Below are 12,717 nucleotides of genomic sequence, written 5' to 3'. Positions count from 1 at the left end.
CTTTGGCGAGGCCTGACTGCCTGTCAGACTTACTCTGCCGAGTGGCGCTGCAGTCGGAGTGGCGCAGGCGGCGCTGTCCTTCTGTCAGACTGGCCAGTGGAGCGGTGGAGTGACGGCGGTCACCTCGGCTCTGCCGGAGGCGCGTGTCAGGATAGAGGTGTCAGGCCTCCTGTGCGTTAAAAGCCCCTGCAATTTGGTCAGTCGGTGTGGTGATTTAGTCAAGGTTGCTTCTGAGCGAAGCCAAGGCCTTGGGCGAGCCGGTGATGTGTCCGCCATAAAAAGGGGGCCTCGGGCGAGACGGAAGTCTCTCGAGGTCGGCTGCCTTCGGCCGAGGCTAGGCTCGGGTGAAGCGTGATCGAGTCACTCGTGTGGACTGATCCCTGACTTAATCATGCCCATCAGGCCTTTGCAGCTTTATGCTGATGGGGGTTACCAGCTGAGAATTAGGCGTCTTGAGGGTACCCCTAATTATGGTCCCCGACAGGTATAGAGCAACAGAGAACATACCCACGCCCACTATACCCGATGGGCATAACAAATGACCCAATAAAATACCCATAGGTATCAAAATCCGCCATACCCGTGCCCTAATAGGGTTTTTACCCATTGGGTTTCGGGTACCCATTGCCATCCCTATGCCTGACAGAAACGGCCAAGCCCAGTAGTGACCTGCACGAATCACGAGTCTCCCACACTGACGGATGCGTACCGATCGGCGAATCCGGAATCCCCGATCTGTACTAGACTAGCATCTCACCGTTACGTTTTCGAATACTCTGCAGTCATTGGACAAGCCACCTCCTTCGGGCCCCACTCGTCAGAGACTCGCTCGTCCCACGCGATAGGAGCACAAAAACCCTACCACCAGTTCACACGGCGCCACCCGACCCCACCCCTCCTGAGGGCCGACGGCCGAGCGCAAAACCCTAACCTTGTCTTGTGCGCAGCTCCGCTATTAAAGTCTGCGTACAGTCCGCCGCGGCTAGGCGACCGCATCCGCATCTCCCCAACGTCTTCTCGCCGGTCGCGCACGGGCAAAGCAGCGATGGCTACAGCGACGGCAGTTGGCGGACCCGACAGGGTGGAGACTGCGGCGTCGTCCGCGGCGGCAGTGCTGGCCGTCGCCGTTGCCTCGCAGAGGTTGCTAGGTCTGCTCGCTCTTGCGGTAAGTGTTTTAGTCTGTGTTATTGCTGTCCAATTTGAATATTTGATGAATTGGATAGGGACCCATAGTCACCGCGATAATCATGTGATTCTTCTGCCTTTACGGATCGGGCTTTCAACCAATTGCCCTGTGATTGCTCTGCTAATAGAACTAACTTTTATGAGACTTGCGTATTTTGCGCTTTACTTATTTTTTTCACTATTCTAGTCTGCGGATCAAAACCATTGACTGTTAGGCGATGTTGGATAATTTTGGCCTTCCTTTTGTTTTGGGTAGTATATAGTTTTCGCGAATAGATCTAAGCAGATCTGGATAGTTAAGTTTACAACTATTAACTAAAATCACAATGAATACGAGATCGGTCAATACGCTACCCTATCGAAAGCTACTGTCACTCACAGTTTGTTACTAGGTCACTGTTGCATCGGGTACTAGTTGATTGTGCTTGAGGATTTTAATTTTTTGAGGTCATCTAGAGTAATTTATTGATTGGGGCTGTGCTGGCACAAAATGAAGACAAATGCACACATGGAACTGATCTGGTCACTAATATTAGTTAGGTTTTAGAGGACTGTGTCATCAATCTCAAGTTGCCACAAGCTCTTCTAAAACTCACTATAGTGAGAAAAGCTCTTCTAAATGTATTTAGAAATTTCTAGGCCAGAAACCCCAGATGATTTTGCTGCCCCTAGCCTTTCTAAATGTGCTGCCACCTTGGTTACTGCTCTTTCTTCCACTGTATTTTTCTTTCTGTAGTTATTGGTTGATGATTGTCACCTATATATCTTATTACTTTATTTATTTTTTTAGTATGTTGCGAAATATGCTTTGCTTTGTTTATTTCATCTTTTCTTTTCTAACGTTGGCCAGTGCTTTGTGCTGATGCGCCTGTGCTCTGTCCTTATGCTTTCTTAGGTTCAAACTGTAAATGTTGGAGCAGAAATATATAATAAAGATCAGCGGGCAATATACAAGTAAATTTCTTATCTTTTTTTTGTAAATATTTCTTGTGACTTAAGTTTGATAAAAATGTAACATGCGGATTCATTGTTTTTAAGGTTATTATCTGGAAGAATCAAATCTGAAAATGTCCCTGAAAATAAGGATGGGTCAGATGACGACGATGATGATGACGACGATGAAGACAATGACGATGAGGGTGGTGACGACGATGATGATGCTGAGGAGGAATTCTCTGGAGAAGAAGATGGGGGTGATGACGATGATGAAGATGATGATCCTGAAGCTAATGGTGAAGAAGGAAGTGACAACGACAATGATGACGACGAAGATGGTGATGATGATGACGATGAGGACGACGAAGGTGATGAGGACGACAAAGACGAGGACGATGATGAAGATGACGAAGACCAGCCACCTTCCAAGAAGAAGAAATGATTTGCTCATCCATGGATTTACCTCAGCTTCTCCATGCTGTTAGTTGTGTTGTTTAGATCATGGACAGCTTTGGGATCAATGTAGCTTGTTGCTTGTCATGGTATCGTAGTGTAGGAAAATTTGACATCTGATGTTAAATCACTATCCTGCTTTCCCCTCTGTGCATGTAGTCTTAAATCTTGATTTTTACTCTATTGGAGCTGCGATTGTGTCATGCCATTCAATTTTGTTCTGCCGAGGCCTATCATGCCAGCCTGCCCAGTTTGAATGTGTGTTAGGCTTTGTTCGGTTCGTCCAATTTTAATTTTATATGGATTGGATTAAAAAATTAACAAGAATTTGGATTTGCTAGGAATTTAAATCCATCTAATCTTAACTGATCCACATGAATTGAGATTAAAATGAACACAATCTCAGCTCGTAATGTGCTTTCAGCATAATGCAATGTGCTTTTGACATGTATACTATGAAGTGCATTCATGATTGAACTGCACCTATTGTAGGGAGCCGCCATTTATGGTTTGAACCGCAGTCTATGTATCTCATCCGTTTTTATTTGTCGTGTTTTAGTTCAGAAATAAACTAGCGGACAACAAATATTCGAGAACATATTCGAGAACGAAGTTAGGCCCCCTTTAGCAGGGCTCCTAACGGCTTCGACTCTGGCTCCTCTGGTTTCTTGGCTTCTCTAGAGAAGCCAGAGCCGTTTTGTAATTCATTTGACAAAACAGCTTTTCACGAGGAGACATTGACAGAGACTATAATATCGTGAAACATTATTGTGTGCCGGATAGGAGCCGGTAGAAACTTGTTTTCTCGTGCTTCGGCTCCCAATAGCAAAACGGCTCTGGCTCTTTGATGGCTCTCGGTATAGGTGTACATTTGGGCCGGGCCTGATGGGCCGGCCCGAAGCATGAAAAAAAAAGCACGACACAGGCACGGCACGACCCGAAATAATTTAGTGCCGGGCTGGGTTTGGGCCGAGGTCACGGCCCATGGGCGGGCACGAGTACGACCCGTTTAAGGCAGACACGCAATGGCCCATATAGAGGCATGAAAAGGCTCATATATTTATTAAAACCACACTTCATTCCACACTTTCATATACTTGATAAAAAAACACAAAGCTAGATATAATGCCAGTTAGATGTTTTTGTAGCTTTGAATTAGAGTGTGTGATGTAATTTTGCTTTTGTTATGAACATTAGACAATAAACTGAACTTACGAACTTTGTATAGAGCTGATTATACTCTTTTTCCTTCTAACAAAATGATTTATAAATGAGGTAGTCGTTGCATAGCTGTGGTAACTTTAATACAAATATTAAGTTTGATTTTGTTCAAATTTATTTGTCTTATCTTTTATTTGTTTTATTATTTTTTTGAATTTGGGGCTCTAATGTGAATTTTGGGCCAAAAACTAAATTTCGGGCCAAAAATTGAATTTCGGACCCTAATGTGAATTTCGGACTTTTATAATTTCGGGTCGCCCGAAATGAGCCCGGCACGTTTAAGCAATTACGGGCCGGCCCGAAATTCAAACGGGACGGACTGGCCCGAAATTCAAACAATACGGACCTTTTCGGGCTTGGGCCGAGCCGGGCCGGGCGGACCGAATGTACACCTATAGCTCTCGGTGAGGAGCCACTTTTTAAGACCGTTTGGTATGGCTTCACGAAGATCTAGAAAAATATTGGACTAGAGAAGACTTTACCCGTGTGCATCTAAAAAGGTATTTTAGTTATACACTGGGTTTCCATTTACAAATAAGTATGAAACATAAAACAGAAAGACATGTGTTCTATTAGCTATGTTGATGTGAATGTAAGTTTAGAGTCAACAACCATGAATTTCTATTTATGTATAATTTTAACATTTTTACTATTTAAATGTAGGAGACAATAACGGTGAAAACTGTGGAACCACGAAAACGTGAATTTCTATTTATGTATAATTTTAACATTTTTACTATTTAAACGTAGAGATAATAACGGTGGAAACTGTGGAACCACAAAAACTGATGATTTAATTTAGAAGATAAGAGATTGCGGTATTACACTATTCGAGCATTAGTGATCGGGCTACACAAGTAAGCCATCATCAACAATGGAAAAAGGCAAATTAACTCTTGAAAGTTCAAAAGGAACACTTGAAAGTGGCAAGCATGTAACTTTTCACTGAAAAGCATTTAACTAAAATTGCACTGTTGGAAGTTAGTAATGAAAATACTGAAGAAAAGTGGTAAGCATATGTAAAGTGTTTCCTGACACATTACTACTGCTAATGTACTCCGTTGCAAATTATAAATTGTTTGGACTTTTGTAAGTAACCAAATTATAAATTGTTTTGACTTTTGTAGGTACAATGTACCGAGACAACTTTTTTAGATACATATTTTTTGTTGTTATGTACCTAGACAACATAGCAAAATCTATACATTTAGAAAATTTAAAATGACTTGTAATTTAAAATTCAGTGGGTACTCTTCATTTTTTTCGTAACAGGTCGAATCTAAAGTACAAGCACTGAAACGAAGTATCAGCACATTCTAAATCTCACTCAACAACCAAGACACCCGAAACCAACAGGATACTACAAACTGGCGGACCGCGGACCTGACTGCACACATTCAAAAATCAAAACCATATCAAAATGTGAAAACTAACCAGAAAAAAAGCCTATCATCATTATACTATATACACGCAAGCATTGTCCCCTTATCAGTGGCTTCCTCTTGTCTGCTACTGACTGAAGAGGAACATAACATCTATTCTCTGCCCTAGAACTCCATTCTTTTGTCTAAACTCAAAACGAATTTTCCTTGTGAAACGATCCTTATGTGCAGAGGAGTACCATACATCACGATTCACGGCTCAGACTCAGGTCCTGACTTGGAAAAATCCTGGGGCTTACTGCTTGCAAATGCCAACCATACAACAGTACCAGTTAAGTAAAAGAAGATAGAAGGCGCAAAGAGTGATATCTGCACACAAAGCAGTACCATTATGGTGATCAGAGTGATTCATAAAATGCAATATAGATTATGAAGATGGATTGATGTCGTACACTCCAAGAATGAGTTGAATCAAGAAGAAAGCCTGTGAGTGCAACGCCTACAATTCCTGGCACCGCGCCTACAGTGTTTGTGATTCCCTGGAACATGAAGGAAACAAATAAATAACAATCACTCATGATGGACCTAAACAGTACAAACTATCAGTCAGTCATCCTCGTAAGAACCTAGGCAAAAGAATGTTACGTTCCTTTTTCTCTTATAAAGAAGACAGATACAGAAAAAAAAAGACAAGACAGAACTTTAACGACATACCAGGAGAATGCTTGCATATTCACTAGAGATGTCTTGATGTGTGCAATAAAGCCCTGTTTACCAACGAAAATATTTAGGTTTGGACCTCAGAACCGTGTAAAAATGGAAACTTGGTTGCAATCTTAACAACATGACCTGACAATGCGAAGCTGGAGAGTGCTACACCACTTGTAAGAAAAGCAACAATTTCCCAGGGAGGCAGTCCAAGATCCACAGAGGAAAGCATCATGAAAGTCGCAGGTGACACAAAGGCAATTGTTTGGCAAATTTTTCGCACCTACAGAATTTAAGCAACATATTCAATTTTTTCAGTTGTTCAGCAATTTTTATTCTACGAGCTAACTGAAAATGCTATTATGAGTTATCACACAGCATATATTATGTTCACTCCTGAGAATTGTCAGGTTTATGCAGCCTCTATATTGGACTTCAAGTTGAAGCCAACAGAAGCAAATTGGGAGTCTAGGAAGTTTTGGAGTTTGCTGCAACCTGCAAGCAGCAGAGGCTAGCACACGGTAGTCAGTCAAACAGAAAGAGAAAATAGTCCGAATTTCTTATGAATTAGGTCTTGATCTCGGAGGAAGAGGACGCTGTACTAGTATCACTAGTGAAGTTAAGAGGGTGTGTCGAGGACACATCTAGTTAAACAGAGGCGGGGCAGCACAGATTCAATTAGTTCTAGCTCCAGTTCCCACTTGTCAATTGCTAGTACTAGTACTAGTGTTCAGGTTAATTCTACCTCATTAGATCATGCAAGTGTTAAGATACGTGTTCAGACCAATTCCTTTCTTGTATGACAGATTTTCTAATAGGTTAAGTCAAGATCAATTTTGTAACAACCTTCTTCATGCATAGATATGCTCATATCCACTTTCCTGCATATTCTAAAAATAAGCAAGCAAAGTATCATCCTACTTCCTTCCAGCTGCTACTACCAGCCCCTCTTGTTTTCTCTCGCACCAGTTCCCCATATAAAAGCCAATCATAGGACCTACACAGCTGAGGTTTAACGCTCTGCAAAGAAGGCATACACAACCACCTCAAGTGGAGGTAAATTAAAAAAAAAAGTGAATGTTTACCTTCGTGGTGTCAACTCCATTTGATATCAAGTTGTCTGCAAAAGGTGCTGCAATAGATGTAATGATCATTGAACCCAAAGGAGGAAGGACTGACACCTAGAGGGAAGAAAATGTGAATTCAAAAACACTACGTGAGGATGGAGTAAAAGCTAGATATCAATGAAAATAATAGCAAATCAAGATCGCCTAATGAGGGGGGGGGGGGGGGGGGGGGGGGGGCTATTACTTAAGAAGGAAGCATGTACATACCCATGCTGCTTCTGTCAAGTTCAGGTTCAGCTCCTCGCTGTGTAAGAAAAGTTTAGGGGATCAGTAAGAAGCTAGTGTTACAAATGTTTGAAACAATGTAATGATTAATGACCAAATAGCAACATTTAAATAGCACTTCCCTACATTTATAGATCATAGAGTAACAGGTCATGCTATATACTGGCAGATCACATCAAATATAGCAATAATGGCGAGAGAAACTAGGACAATATGCTGTAAATTCATGATATTCCAATTTCAACAATGGTCCCTTTCTCCAAGTCCTACAACATAACTTTAGGGGGGGGGGGGGGCAAGGTGACAAACCTAAAGAATGTTGGTAGCCAAGACAAACAAGTATAATGCCCCCAACTTCCACAAAAGTGTGCATATATCATTGCCCAGACCGCCTTGCTTTTGAAAAATGCCCCCCAAGGCACATCCTACAAAACAAGTAATGAGCCTGCTATATTAGCAAGATTTATAAAACATAGACAATCTTTCTACAGAAAACATTCCATCCATTCTCTAAGATGGTTACATTACATAACAAGATTTCTTGATAGTGTGATAAACTTCATTGGCACATAGTCGAATTAGTTTTTGCTCTTCTCAGACTAAAAGTTCACTTCATTGCAAATACAGTGTGTTGATGCCAACTTGTTAGGAAGATAACATCTTGCAGATGAGATGGAAGTGACCAACAAACTGGACACTAAATTACATCGATTATTCTACCTTGACTACGGAACTCATCTTTTAAATTTTTATCAATGTCAGACCTTGATAACAGTTCTGTGACCTGATCCCTGAAAATATAATACAGCCTGATCTCGATTGGCAGAAAACAACCTTTAGTGAATTTTGCAGATCTTCCAATGACGAGTGTGATGATTCCGAAGACATAGCATATGAGATAAGACCATCAGATCCAGTAGAACTTTGTCCAAGATCTGCAGAGTAGAAGTAACTTAATGTTTGGACTGATTATATGAGCTCAGTCCTGGAGTAGATGACTTAATGTTTGGACTTTGGGACCCTCTAATTAGGATTGAGCTCAGTCCTGGAGTAGATGACCAGCATATATGGATGCCATCCTTATCCTTGAGTTCACAACAAAATCAGCTTACTGCCATTTATTTGTGGGATCAGTAGAATTTTGGCCATGGAGGGAAATATGGAAGACCTGTGCTGCACCATGATGCAAATTCTTTGTTTGGTTGGCCTCTTTAAACCGTTGTTGGATAGCTGATCGTTTGTCCTGTCGTGGACTTGGATCATCCGTGCGCTGCCCATTGTTCGATCAAGAGGAAGAGATGGTGTAACATTTACTAATTTCTTGTGTGTTTGAGTGTGTGGTTTTTAGTGCTATCAATTGTTGGCTGCAGCACTTAGCCCCGGGCTTGGAGAACTACAAGTTCACAGAATGATGGTGTCATGCTTTACTGAGGGTTCCCATTTTATCTCATAAGAATGGTTGTATTTTTTAGGGCTTTTATCCTAACCTTGCTGTCATCTTGCGGAATATTAGAGATGATGCAATGTTATGGTGTATGGCAGGTGCCAAAGGGCTCCGTAGCAGATGGCCGTAATTTTTTCACTCATGGTCGTTGGTTGTGCTTAAGGTTTGTTGGTGAATCCTTTTTGTAACTTCTTTGGCCCTATAGGGTTGTACAAGTCATCTAGACTCCATTCTTCTTAATATAATAATGCACAGTTCACGTGTTGGAGAACAAAACTAATAGAAATTTCTAAAAAAAATCGTTTCTATCAGGGCTCCTGATATCATAAAGACAGATCAGCACTTACTTAATAGGCTTTTTTTGTCACCGAACCGTTGCACTATAAGAGATTCAAATCCTAAGCACCTGCATACAACAGAAAATAAAGTTCACCCACAATAGATTCTTTGGTACCTACTGATAAATATTTGCTTACCAAACAATCCCAAGAAGGCCAAATATGTAAAAGACAGACTCCCAGCCAAAGTTCTGAATGATGGGAGGGGCAAACAGGAGTCTGCAATGTAATAAAACGGATAAAACATTAACTGTAGCAAAGCTTCTGCTATTACTTCAAGCTGCAAAGTCATACAGACAAATGTAGAGCAATGTTGTTCTGATAACAAGAAAAAAAGTTAACATCTGATCGTTAAGGAGGCCTTGACTCTTGCGCAGTTATCAAGATTTGCGATGATGCAGAAAACAACCAAGTTTTCCATCATACTAGGGATGCCAAAATTGCTCTTCATCCATGTGCCTTGAAGAATGAAACAAATAAAACCAGCAGAACAGTCTCAAGCAGTTCATAAAAAATAGATTTAGTATTTTATCCTTCTAAATAACTTCCACTGCATTCTTCTATGTTTACATCCAAATACATAACAAGTTCGAGCAGGAATAAAGCTTTGTACTTAAAGGACAAAACAGCATTACCATCAATTACTAAAGAAAGTATGTAAGCTACCGTTTAGAGCCATACAAAGATGGGGGAAAATCCAATTTAGTTGAATTCAGCATTTTACATGCTAGCACATACATGGAAGTATGTAAATTGTTGCTCAAAGGATCATGAAAATAGTGGGGACCATGTATATTTTTTCAATTAAGGAATATTTAATTAATTTCGATAAAAATGACCATATATCTTAATACAACATACCCTAAGACACTGCCAAAGCTCAACCCACCAAAAACAACAGCAACTGCTCTTGATCGTTCTTGCCAAGGAATGGACCTGCATGTGAGTGCCAACGAAAGCCTGAAGTTTTGAACTACTCTGGCAAAATTTCAAAATGTATGTCATACGAAACAGCTTGAATTATAATAAAAAATTAGTGTGATTGACAAATGCAGCCACCACCATGATTTTGCACAAGTAGCTATGGAAAAAAAATCATACTCTGAATATTAAAAGAGGGGCATGGGGGGAAATACCAATATAGAAGCTGCCATATTGTGCTAGAAATTAGAACCACAATATACACCATTATGTAGAAAACAAAATTGACACATGTTGTACTAAGGGAAGTCCCAACAATAAATGTCAAGAAAGGAACCAAACTAGGATATGATCTTACCTAGCAATTAAATCTGTAGCAGCTGATGGTGAAACACCTTCTCCAATACCTACCTAGCATCATAGAACACAACTTACAAAGAATAAATGCAAACAAATAAAGATGGTAAAATATTCTTGTTCAAGTTAACACACCCAAAGTACAAGTAAACGAGATGTGATGACTAGACACTGTGCTCAAATGTGGATGCTCCAGAATTTATATGGAATTATGGATATCAGCATGTCATAATGCTTCTGCATGGTAATGTGTTATTTCACTATCTCTTTGCAGTACTTAGTTCTGAAAGTTCCAACATTTCTGGAAATTTTCCTTGTTAAATACTACATCCGTCCCAACTCCCAACCCAAGATCATATTTTCTCAACCTACGTGAGAAGGTCCTCTTCTTAATATACCCAGGGGCTGTCAATACCCCCCACCCCGTTGGTCGAGTTTTTTACAGACTACATTCTATGAATACACAAGCACAATAAGTAGAGCAAATTTCGGACCAACAACCCTGAGCAGACTTTTCGTAAGTAGTTTACCAGAATCCTCGATAGTACAAGCCCTGGCATAAAACCTGCTACAACAGGAATTATAGCAGTGGCCAAAGACCATGTCACAACACCGACCTCAAGCACTTTCCTACAATCAGAAAAAGAAATAGATAAATAGACACTATATGTATTGTAGGAGTAAAAGTTTGAGCAGAATTAATCTGTTTTTAGTTTTAATGGTAATATAAAGTATTTTCGTCCTGGAAAGGGGTAACACAAATAAGGATATGTTCAGCTTATGAACCATAGGATAGCAGTTGGCAATTCCTACTTCACAAGCAGATGCCATATTAGATCAGTATTTTCATAAGCATAGACACTGTATTCGTACATATTCAAGATGATTTTGTTACCCTAAAGTCATAAACAAACCTTCCGCCAAACAATTTTGCCAGCCATCCTCCTGGTAGTTGACTCAATGCATAACCCCAAAAGAATGAGGACTGAACTAAGCCAGCAGTTGATGAGTTCCAACCATATTGATGTGACATTGGAATAATTGCGACACTCAAGTTAACCTGCAAAATTAGAATATTGCAATGAACAGTTGTTCCTCTCAGGAAAGGATGATGGACCGATCATCCATAAAAGCTTTCATAGAATTAAATAAATATGTCACATGAAGAAGAGTGCATTAAACTGTAAATAGCAACTTCATTACTTCAAACAATTTCATGCTCGTAAGGAAATGCCTAAAAGCCCTGTTGGTACATAGTGAAGGTTACATGTTTGTACTAGTGATGCAAATGAGTTCCAAAATAAGCCCTAAAAAATGTGACAGTTAGATATGGCACGTTTCCTTAGAGCAAGCACAAAGACTATTGCATCAGTGGACTTCAGCTAAAGTTCTCTAAAGGAAACCCAGAGGAAAAAAACAGTGCAATCGTTTTGCCAGTTGCCACCCAAATTCCCACTGAATATCCGGTAAATGTCATTGACTACCTAGTTTTCCATGAGCAAAACTATAGCAGGTCAACAACTCGAATTCATAGTCATTTTAATTCTAGCAGCTCAAAATACCGTAGAGCAAAATCGTAACAGTGCAATTAGCCGCCTGCCAGCCTGTCATCCCGTGCCAAGTGCCCAGGACGGAACCGTCCACGTGATAGAGACAAACAGGATGGGTCACCTTGTCCATGTTGCAGATGACGAAGGCGAGGGAGGTGGCGCCGATGAGCTTGTACCGCTCGGCCAACCCATCCCACGGAGGCCACCTCTGCTCCAAAGCCCCGGCCACGTCCCCTTCCAACTCCTCTCCCCTCGCTCCATACCCTTCCTCCTCAACTATCCCCGGTATCGAGCGCTTCTCCACGGCGCTCGCGAACCCTCCCGCGCCCTCGCCGTCGCCGGGTGACACCCTCACGGCCCGGGGCCAGCTGCGGCGCCGGTGCGGGAAGAGCACGCGTGGCGGGAGCATGCGGAGGAGGGGACGGTTGCGGCCGCTGCCGAGCAGGAGCAGGTGGCGCTCGGCCTGCAGCACCGAGGCCGCCATGTCGTGGAGCGAACTGCGAGCAAGGCTGCAAGGGGCGTAGACGCGTGATGTTTAGAATTCTGGAGAGCAGAGCGGCCACGAAAAAGTGTGCGCAATTGTTGGGCTGTGAACTCACTCTAGAGATTTTTACACAGCTTTCTATAGATTTGCGCGGCCGAGAGGACAGCACGAAGCCGAGAGCGTGTGGTGTGGTTACCGTCGCCGTGGGCCACAGCGCCACGGAACCGGGGCCCACGTGTCAGCTACCGGGACCTGCTTAGTGACGTCGCATGACCGCTGCCTGCCTCGTGTTGACGCGGATTGCATAGAAGATAAATTTGTCTCTAGCACATCAGCAAACTGCAAACAATGATTTTGTATGCATCGATTTAGTACAGCGTTCATTG

General features: G+C 41.8%; 2 protein-coding genes across 2 annotated transcripts; one reads left to right on the top strand and one right to left on the bottom strand.

Moving 5' to 3' along the window:
- The first annotated feature begins 997 nt into the window (after positions 1-997).
- Positions 998-2,785, top strand: LOC100191733 (uncharacterized). Its single transcript, NM_001137161.1, has 3 exons — positions 998-1,165; positions 2,081-2,139; positions 2,224-2,785. Exons 1-3 carry the CDS (start codon positions 1,046-1,048, stop codon positions 2,561-2,563), a joined length of 519 nt encoding a protein of 172 aa, NP_001130633.1. The 5' UTR covers positions 998-1,045; the 3' UTR covers positions 2,564-2,785.
- A 2,239-nt stretch (positions 2,786-5,024) lies between these two features.
- On the bottom strand, positions 5,025-12,707 carry LOC103633127 (probable anion transporter 5, chloroplastic). The gene is made up of 15 exons (XM_008654806.4): positions 11,969-12,707; positions 11,212-11,357; positions 10,828-10,927; positions 10,299-10,351; positions 9,881-9,955; positions 9,158-9,238; positions 9,029-9,087; positions 8,072-8,172; positions 7,547-7,662; positions 7,220-7,256; positions 6,971-7,066; positions 6,027-6,168; positions 5,892-5,944; positions 5,630-5,716; positions 5,025-5,546 (listed from the first exon to the last, which is right to left on the bottom strand). Exons 1-15 carry the CDS (start codon positions 12,329-12,331, stop codon positions 5,430-5,432), a joined length of 1,626 nt encoding a protein of 541 aa, XP_008653028.1. The 5' UTR covers positions 12,332-12,707; the 3' UTR covers positions 5,025-5,429.
- Between the last annotated feature and the right edge of the window lie 10 nt (positions 12,708-12,717).

Source organism: Zea mays, chromosome 7, assembly GCF_902167145.1.
Source record: "Zea mays cultivar B73 chromosome 7, Zm-B73-REFERENCE-NAM-5.0, whole genome shotgun sequence".
Classification (NCBI taxonomy): domain Eukaryota; kingdom Viridiplantae; phylum Streptophyta; class Magnoliopsida; order Poales; family Poaceae; genus Zea; species Zea mays.
Note: the sequence above shows the minus strand (reverse complement) of the source record. Positions and strands in the feature narration are given on the sequence as shown.